General features: G+C 29.8%; 1 protein-coding gene across 1 annotated transcript; it reads right to left on the bottom strand.

The window, feature by feature from the left end:
- Window positions 1-504: 504 nt before the first annotated feature.
- Window positions 505-2940, bottom strand: LOC113367524 (RISC-loading complex subunit tarbp2-like). The gene is made up of 3 exons (XM_026609124.1): window positions 2624-2940; window positions 819-963; window positions 505-754 (listed from the first exon to the last, which is right to left on the bottom strand). The coding sequence occupies exons 1-3, from the start codon at window positions 2938-2940 to the stop codon at window positions 518-520; spliced, it is 699 nt and encodes a 232-aa protein (XP_026464909.1). The 3' UTR covers window positions 505-517.
- Window positions 2941-10871: the final 7931 nt, after the last annotated feature.

The following is a 10871-nucleotide window of genomic DNA, read 5'->3' as shown; positions in this document are numbered from 1 at the left end:
TATTGTGTAAAGATAGATTGTAATTAGAGAAATGTAATTTAGAGAAATTTTAAAAAAGTAATTAAAAATAATAAAAAGGGATTAGGAACTCAGCTTAATGCTACATCAGAACTAGAAATAAGTGGTTTAAAATATAAATAATTTATTCAAGTCTCTATTTAGAAAATATTGATTAACTGGTAGCAGCATCTAACATTGAATTCTGTAAATAAAATCTCTATACAAAAAGATGCGAGCAAATCGGAGTAGATTACCATTCATGCATTGTTAATAATAAACATACTTAAATTATAATTTTGGGAAAATTATGAATCAATACAACAAACGATTACAACATAGATAGTAAGTTTATTATCATATATGTAGTAGCTGGGCTAACAACGAAGATAAGAACCCCAGCTGGCACACACACCAAATACAACACATAGTAGGTTAGTTCACAAACATTCACTTAAGAATCAAAAATGATACCTATAGTATTAGAAACAATTGTAAGAATGCCTTCAACTTAGTTTCATTATTCAGTTCTAAGTTCCTCAAAAGTTTTGGTGATTACGTCAACATTTTCCGCAAAAACCTGGCGCCACACTTTATTGGCCGCCTCGCGTTTGGCACCTCTTTTGGTGCGATGGGCACCAACTTCGAAAAACTTCATTAGGCTGCACGTAACGTAAAACTTAGGTTCATGGGCTACTCCTTCGGTAAGCATCAGCGTATAAGTTGGGGTCAGCCATCCTTTCGATGTACAAAACTCCTATTATAGAATAAATTAATAGTTATGTCATATACATGAATTTAAATTTCAGAATAAGTTTTACCTGCAACCACCCAACAGGGTTATTCCTACGTCTACTTGGCCCAGCTACATCACTAGTAAATTCCTTCTTAGGGTCAAAATCAGCATTGCTGAAGTTAACCATCAGTTTCGAAGTTTTTTTGGTTTCACAATAAATATCCACGCCGCTAGATAAATAATTGACACAATAAACATATTCATTATACAATAAAAATATAAAACTTTGAATATAAGACTTCTTTAATTTTCAATCAATAAAATTTAGATTTTTTTTTAAATTTTCTTAATAGCTAAAATTCTGCTGTAACAGAGCCCATAACATAGCGTTGTCATAGCAACTCTTTGTTGTGCTTGTTTCTTGGTAGTGAAAACTATGAAAAATGTCTGCAAACTGTGTAAAAAATGCATCATCAAAGATCATAAGTAATCATAAGATTCTTTCTTCCTTGTTTACATGTAAAAGACGCCTGATCGCACATTAAATAGATACATTTTCATAGATCTCACTACCAAGAAACAAGTATAATATTATTAGTTATTAGCCCTGTTACAGCAGAATTGCCCCATACTTCTCAGTATTTTAAACTGATAAAATTCAAATTTATTATATGCGACCTTCATTCCATTTGCATTGGATTAATTAAATGATATACCTATGCAAAAGATAAATATTAAATAAAAAACTAGCTGTAAGTGACATTATGCATTGAGGCAAGTTGCATGAACATGTCCAATATGTGCGTTTATCAAACAAGAATTGCATATAACAACTTTTAAAATTTTGACGAAAAATGAACTATAAACATAATACATAGTTATTTTAAATAACTGATAAATCCGATTTCCAATTGATATTGTGCACGTTATATGTCTCAAACGCAAGCCATATGTTCCAGAATTTAATAAAGTTTTTTTAATTGAATCACTTTTTGTAGGCCTGTAATATTTTAAGATGTTTGATAAGACCATGTATGAAGTTGAATCAAATTGCTCTATTTTTTAACACTCACGAAAAAACAGATTTAGGTTAACTTTTACTTAAAACTAATCGGCACCAATCCCGAGTCTTCCAATTTTTAAACTCGGTTTACGTTAATTAAACTAATTACTGCAAGTCCTTATTGTGTTTTATCAAATGGCTTTAAAATTTTGAAATCCAATCCTGTCACAAAACAGACAAATGTTATGGCAAGGCTATGTTATGAAGAACTTTCCATTCTAATTTGTTCTATTGAAAAAAGCCATGTGGTTGCTGTGCAGTCAGGCGTTTTTCTCAGGTTGTCAGATAGAAAACCTAACCTAAAAACTGTGCAAATGACAGAAAAACGAACTTAGATAACAGGGTCTTTCTGACTCAGCTTCATAACATACAAGTGACGTTGCAGTTTATGTGTAAAACGCCTGAATGCACTGCAAATATGATTTTTTGGCATTATTCAGTATGATTCAGTAGTATAATGTGTGGAAGTTGGAGCGTAACATGGTCCTGCCACAATATTGGACAGTTGTTAATGTCAAAATATCACGTATTTGCTGTGCATTCAGGCGTTCTACACATAAACTGCAACGTCACTCGTATGTTATAAAGCTGATTCAGAAAGATCATGTTACCTAAAATCGTTTGTTAACATTTGTGGCTCACATGCCCACATAATTTTCCAATTTTAGTGTCGCACTATTCAAAATGAGTTGAATTATCAAAGAATTATAAAACTAGCAATTCTTATTTTTAAGCAAAAATTATTAACAAGTTAATAAAAACTATGTTAATTAAATTTGCCTGTGTTAAATCTATTTAATCATTTAATCAAGTTGATTTTAATCCACCTTTCCTTCACCATATCCAAAAGCAGAGCACAAGCCTTGTGCTTGGATAGACGTTTTCTGCCCGCCGTTTCCGATGCCTTCATTCCGAATGCGACAACACTGGTCTTGAATTGAGGAAAACCATTCGAGTCGCAAACCATTTCAGTGGAAAATAACGGGGGGTAGATGTGTTCATGAGAGCACAATTCAATCAGCTGACTAATAGGTGACTTTTTTAAATAAATTGCATCCTTCGAAGAGTTCAAAGGTGCAACAGAAACTTCTTGCTGATTTTCAACAGGACCCTCAACTTGGATGCTGAAAATAAAGAAAATCATATATGATACATATGATCAGATATTTTATAATAGTGGAATTATTATTAATTTTATGTAATTATATATTATGATAAGCGTAAATGTTTTATAGGTATAAGAAATTGGTATTGGTAATAGGTATTGTAGAACTGGAGCGGCTAGAGTCGTTACTATATCTATTAATCACATGTTTACAAGTTCATTCAAAATTTATATATTATAGTTTTGATTTACTTATTATAGTATTGGTTTATTTTGATCTACTTTTTGGTGAAATTACAGAGTACATTATCAAAATTTGGTCAATGGAATGAAGTCAATGTCTCAAACCTAGCTAAAAAAAGTATAAGGATTTAAATTTGATAATAAAAAAAGATTTATCAAATTTCATTGAAAATTGTTCAAGTTATTCAACATTTCCATTGACCACATATAAATGGCGCACTCTGAATGGAGAAAAACTAATTCTATATTCAGAAATTAACTAGAAATTTCACTGAACATAGTGTGATAGTTGTTTGTTTAATATGTGTTGTGATGTAGTTCATTGGGTTTTGACAGTATAATTACTGAAAATAAAATTGGACCTTTGTGGTCGCTTCTACATATGACAACTTCTGGGTTGTTTTCTATGAAATACCTGCAATATAATTTGTATTTTAGCAACCGTTTTTATAACAATATTATTTCGCACGTAGACTATGTACAATACGTTTGCAAGTTATATAACTTTTATAACTATTGCTATTGCTTGGGTGGAGCGACTAGGGCGGATGCTGAGCACGTCATTATGGAGTGCAAAAATGGAAAAAGGGTAGAAAAGAACTATGGAGGATGATAGTAAGTAAAAAATCTCCCTTCCAACCAATTTTATAATATTTTTGTCAAAAAAATAATATAAGGTGCGTCATAAAATTATATACAATCAAATAAAATAAAATTGTAAAGATAACTTATAAAATGTATATGACTTATGTACGTGTACACAATGTCAACAAATAACCAATAATTTTTTTTTTATAACATGGTATATAAATTATTCTAAAATTCTTGTTATGCCTTACTTTCTACTCTAAACGGGCGTGTTATTAGCCGATTATTATTAAAAAAGCAACATATTTAATTAATTCCTCACTTCAATCGCAATTGCACATAAAACACAAAATCGTTTAACCAATTTCTTAACTTTGTTGTATGCAAAAAAAAGTGGAAGCAGCAATACGGAACAGAAAAAGCGAAAAAATTACTCATACCACTTTCTAAATAAAATGTTTTACGAAACCGATATAAATTTAATTTACATAAGTTGTTTGTTGCTAATACAAAACGGCGATAAATGACTTATTGTCATTTAAATAATATTTGCAAGAAATGTGAACAAGAAGTCATTCATCTTACATCATTGTCGACGTGGTAATGGTCGCCTCGTGTCTCCAATTACTTTGTCCTGAGCCGCTCGATTATTTGCCGCTGGATTATTTACCGCACAATTTAGTTCTTATTGCATTTACGTAAATGATGAATTACAATGTTACTGTCAACTGCCAATATTGTCATATGTCGACTTTCTAATAGAAATGAACTTCGGTATAAATTATAATTTCTATAATTTTTTTTTTAAGTTGGAGTTTTAGGCAAACTTATTTTGCTTCGTAAAAAATATAGATTCTATTTTGTTTCATTCGATTAATGTCAACAATCTGACTAATCAACGAAATTCTATTGTTCTCAAAATTACTGACAATGTCAGATAAATTTGTACATTTGGAGCTTATTTGCATAAAAAATCACTCGTTGCCCTCAGGTGGATGTAAAAACTATTATATGATAATAATTAAGCGGGGCTTAAAGATCCGCTAATAAAAAGGTCCACCACCGATAACTCGCAAACAAGTAAACTTAAGAATTTTTTAACAATATTTGAAAGTAGAGGGAAAAGATGTATAACTAGCCATTATTTTGATTTCTACGACATTGCTAACGATAAATAAATGGCAATACTTGGAAATCCATAACAAAATTATTTTAGAACCTTCACCCTGGCAAAGGTGTAAACAATAAAAAATAGTGAATAAAAAAGTATATTAAGTTAATAAAAAGCAAGAGATATATTTTAAATAAATAGTTATTCCAACTCTGGTGCTGAACATTTCTGACGTAATACTAGATCGAGGTTATACACAGTGTTATCCCTGTGAAAAATGTACCCATTAAATTTATATTTTGCATTGGTTATATAATGTAGCTATTATTTCGTAAAATACCTTTAAAATTAAAAATACGACATTTGATCTGTTTTTTACCTCGCCTATGGAGTAAAAAGGACCACATGACAATTCTTCTTAAAAAAACGGCAAAAAACACATTTTTGAATGTTAAATTTGCTGGGAATTTTATTAGACATAATTGTTTGTTTGATATATGTTATTTGTTGTGATATAGTTGGCTTAGTTTTCACAACATAATTGCTCAAATTCAAATTGGACCTTTGTGCCTCCCCACCCTAATATATACTGAAAGTAGAAAAATATCAAATAACACCACTTTTTTACTATAATTTAAGGGCAATCACAACTTAAAGAGTCTTATAAATTATAATCTGTTTTACCAACTTCTTAAGCGACCAAGCTTTATTGATAGCAACCCAAACGGTCGTCCTACATATGCGATTAATTTATTATTACAATTTCTGTAATACTTATGATTTATTAATACAGTCAAGCCAAAGAGAGCTATTTTCACTTGGTAACATAGACTATGTCACTACTACTTGACATCAGGCTGCCTGAGGCGAATATCGAACCAGAAACTTTTGGTTTGAAGTCCATGGTTCTAGATACTAGTCCACAGGGAATCCAAATGAATTAATAATATTTAATTTTTCAGATAATGAAATTATGAAACTATTGAGATTTAGAGGTATGTTCAGATATGAAACATATGTGATGAAGTCAATAAAAATATTTAATCAATAAAAATATTTTTAAAATTCCCTTTAATTACTGGTTTAATTAAAATAGATGAACTAATTTTAACTGTTAAAATTGATGGTTTACTGAAATATTTTCAGAAAAAAATTATTTAAAAACATATATAATAAATAATTTTCAACTAAATATATACTATAAGCTAAATATAAAAAACGATTTTTTTTGTAAATTGAAAAGGGTAAAAAATCATAAATTATATATAAATATTTCAGTAAGCTTTTAACCTTTGCAATATTAAATTTATTTTATATCAAATCGAACGCATTAACAAAATACTTTTAATACACCCTTTTCACTCTCAAAACCAAACGAAATAAAAAATATCGAAAACAAAAAAATAATTATTGTTCTTTACAAACCCGGTTTAAAATTGCCGAAAAAAATGATTAATAATATAAATTATATTTAAATAACATAATTTTATCTTCACGATTATTATTTGCAATCAATAAATTCCAAAAAAAAAATTGTAAGTTAACTGGTCAACCTTAAATTTAAAAACGCAAAATATCAATAATAATAATATAAAATAATGTAATAAATTATTATTATTAAATTATTGAAATTGCATAATATTATTTTAATATTAATAATTTTGATCAAAATATTTTTTTTGACATACCTAAACAAAAAATCACACCTAGATAAATGAGCTCACCTGTTTTCTTCAATAAGAGCCGACTCAGTCATTATAATCGATTATTATTTTATAATCAATTACCAAATTGAATCCTCTTTATACGCGTTCACTTCGCACAATTACGAATGAAAAATTATCAAATTAAATTTGATTTAAACTTTAACAGAGAAATAATTTTCTGAGATCGAAATTTTTCGTTTCACGAAATCACTTGAATCGAAAATTCACACTTTTTTGTTTTGGTACCAGGTATAGCCAGCATTCTAGATGCATTTTCTTATTGGTTAAGGACTTTTGTTTTTGTTCAATAAATCGATATTACCAAAAATCATAAAAATGAGCATAAAATTATCTATAATTTGCATACACATTTTATAAAAATATTTGAATATGGTTATATTAATATTTTTACTAAAGCAGTATATAAATGAATCATAAGATTCAACACTTATTATAAAGTAAGTGTATCGATATTTTGTATTAGACTATAATATCGATATAATAGAGCCGAGGAGTACTATGTTAATTATCATTTATATATTGTAAAATATATTTTATTTTAGACTTTGCTGGCGCTTTTTAGACAGTACTCATACAATTATTATAATATTTTACTGTAACGAGAAATTTAACAGTGATACTTAATTTTGAGTCAGATATATTGAAATACAATACAAAAAATGTTTAATTGACAGTATTCAGACTTTTTCTTTGGGCGTAAGGTAGATATTATTCCACGTTGATCTACGTTTCCTTAAGAATGACTGGACTGATTTCAGAAGTTTAAAAGCCATTCGTTTTGATTTTTGTCTAAAAGCTTTTGCGCAACTCTAGTTTCTCTATAATTAGCAGAAAAGTATGAAAATTTTTGTCCACGTTTAAGTCTACAAACCTAAATCGAATTTAAAAAAAAGTGCGCGTAAGATTCACACGCGATTGAAGTAAAACTTATTTGCTACTGTACAAGATGGCATCTAAGTAAAAATAAATACATCATATAACAATTTTGAATAATGTTTATTAGTAATACGGTAACACTCGTGATTCACACATTTATTAGTGTCGACCATTATACACATTTATATAACAATAAATTATAAATTATATATTTATAATAGCATTAAAAATTTGCATGGTTCTTATAATGTTCATTTCATAAATTTATCACAAGAAAACGTGACGAACAGACAAACGGAAACATGTTGGTTGAGTTCTGGGACAACCCTGCACATGTATATTGTAAAACTTGTACTCGTGGCTGCAAAAATTAATTGTTGAGGTATGTCACGTACTTTTTTATTTAAATTTTTGAATTTTGAATTTTTATTTTTATTTAAATAATATTTAAAAAGTTGTTATAAGGATAAAAATGCATTTATACAGTACCCGTATCTAAATTGTGCTAACGATTATCATATAACACGTATTTCTTATAAGATACCCATATCATATTTACGTATGCCTAAACCTTAAATTCTATGTCGTACGCCTTTTAACTAACTATATAGAACGCCTAATACGCCTACAACCCTATATGTATATATATGATACGCCTAATATTATTTCTTATCTTACACCTATATTGTTTCTTAAACGCTATTTTTTCCGAACCCTACCGGGGAATCGAACCCGAGCCCTCTGCGTGGCAGGCAGCAACCATAACCACTAGGCCACCGTAACGCTGTGATTGGTCGCCTTTTTCCGCGTGTCGTCGCGTCGCCTTAGTATTAATTACTTGATTAATAGGAAAAAGTACCGCGGAAGAACAGTGCGTCCCTTAATATATTATCTGTGGGGAATAGTTACTACCAATAGAGTAGTGGTCAAGGCGCTCGACTGCCACGCGGTGGTCCCGGGTTCAATTCCCGGTGTGGGCGATAGAATATAGAGTATATGGTAGAGACAATAGATAATAGATTAGAGTAAAACATAGCGTGTAAACGGTAGAATGTAAGGTTTGTAAGGGGTAAAAAGATATGTAGGGTGTGTGTAATATATAATAGGTTAATAGCAAATAATGATGGAAGCGGTAATAGATTTATATATATAAATGTAGGAACTGATGGTCTTAGGTATCGTACGGTATGATTAGATAGATAACAATTAGATTTAAGTCATTTAACGTATTGTAATAGATCTTGGGTACTTTTATATAAAAAAAGTACGCGTATGGTTCATACGCGGTTGAAGTAAAACTTATTTTCTTCTGTACAAAATGGCATTTAAGTAAAAATATATGCATCATATAACAATTTTGAATAATGTTTCTTAGTAACATGGTAACACTCGTGATGTAAATATTTATTAGTGTCAACCATTATACACATTTATGCAATGTGTATAAGTATGGCTTTATACTTCAAATATGACATTATCGGTTTGTCATTGTAATTAGCATTTAGAAATAAACCTTCATTAGAGAAATGAAGTAATTGCTGATTAATAAATTCTATAATATTCGTTCACACAGTGGATTATGTTAAACAACGCCTAAACAAATATCATTTTCACAGTTCCACTCATCATCATATAATATTTGTGTTTGAAGAACTTCATGTCAATTAAATTAACATACATTTATTAACTGCTTGTATTTTTTTACTTTTTCGCTGGCGATATAATCTCATTCTTTGAACAGCTGTAATATCTGTTTGGTCTAAAAAATATTTTCCATTTTAATTACTTCATAGATTTATAGAAACTATGAAAAATATAGAAATAATTTCTAATCAATAAACTTACGTTTAGTACAAATGTTTAATTTGTTTTATTATTTTCAAGGAACATGGTAGAATATTCTTTTGATCCAGGCATTTTTCATTAAATCAAGATTTGTACTACGATGTAATTTTAATGTTAAAATGTTTATTTATCTATCTATGTCGGTTTCCTTGTTGATATCGGTAGGCATACAACGTTGACGCCGGTACGCATACAACGTTGATTCCGGTACGCATACAATGACAGATCTCTATTCACATACGCGACGACTAATCACAATCGACCCAATGTTCAAAAACCTTTGAAACGTAAAGATATATAAACATTTTCATTTTCGATTTATTTTGCGATTACTTTAACTAACTTACTACGGGAGGTTAAAACATGTTTCCAGTTGGAAATAGCCAATTTCGGGCACTGCGGTGTGAAATAGCAATGAGAAAACTTTCATACTATTCTTCCCTGAATCGAGTTGGAGTTTGACTCAGATCACGGTCCTACCCTAGGGCAGTACTATTCATTATTATTGTTATTATTATTATATATGTATATTAGGGCGGTACTTAATATGGACATTTTCGAATTTCCTTACTCTCAAGGGCTCAAATGGTTCCAACTTGCGGTTGCAGATCGTCGAATTTTCAATAAAAAATGACACGAGTTTTCAGTTTTAATTCATTTTCCATTTTCCAAAAATTTTCAAAAAATTTTCCATGCTATTTTCATACGAAGTTTGATTGAATCTATCGCACTAAAAGTTAATATTAAGAGCTGAAACTTACAGAGAATTTCTTATTATCAATTTCGAACCATTTGAGCTCTTGGGAGCAAGGAAATTCGAAAATGTCCATATTAAGGACCACCCTAGTATATACATAGATTATTTGTATATAAGAAAACTTCACTTCCATCGCGTGCACGGGGCGCATCTTTTTCAGAATTATCAATTAATTATCCGATTGTTTTAATAAAAAAATCTATGAAAATGATAGGTTATCGTGATCTTAACGAGGTATGAATGCAATGGCCATTTCGTGCAAATCTCTTCAACGCGGAAGAGCGCTCGTTCACACAAGACAGGCGGCGGTAAACTCAGGTAACTCAGGTAACTCCTTAATTTCTCTGCCGCGCGCATCTTCGTTTACTCTCACAAACAGACGCCAAAATCATAAAATGCAACGCAGAGTTGTCCATTGACTTTTTGCGTCACATTTACAATATTTTATTTACCTTTCGCTTCTATCCATTACTTTCTCTTCTATTTTATCTTTTCCATTTTGAATATTCTATTTACCATAGTTTATAACTCGTGTGCAAAATAAATAAATGTTATTGATCCTATGCATTGCGCAATAACCGCAGGCCTGTGCAAAAATTACCATAATTCTGAACAATATTTTAACTACGATGTAAATGAGTCATGAATAATACTATGTATGAGTTGCGGATTAAATGTGAACGATATTTGCTAGTAATAAAATGTAAAATAATATCAACTTTGTTTTACCTCAAATTTCATTTCATTCATAATAATAAACATTAAATGAATTTAATTGAATTCTTTCATATATATAAAACACATATTTTTTTATATATATATT

Source organism: Ctenocephalides felis, unplaced genomic scaffold, assembly GCF_003426905.1.
Source record: "Ctenocephalides felis isolate EL2017-DRISC unplaced genomic scaffold, ASM342690v1 CF-g0.4_SCAFFOLD_01170, whole genome shotgun sequence".
Taxonomy (NCBI): Eukaryota; Metazoa; Arthropoda; class Insecta; order Siphonaptera; family Pulicidae; genus Ctenocephalides; species Ctenocephalides felis.
Note: the sequence above shows the minus strand (reverse complement) of the source record. Positions and strands in the feature narration are given on the sequence as shown.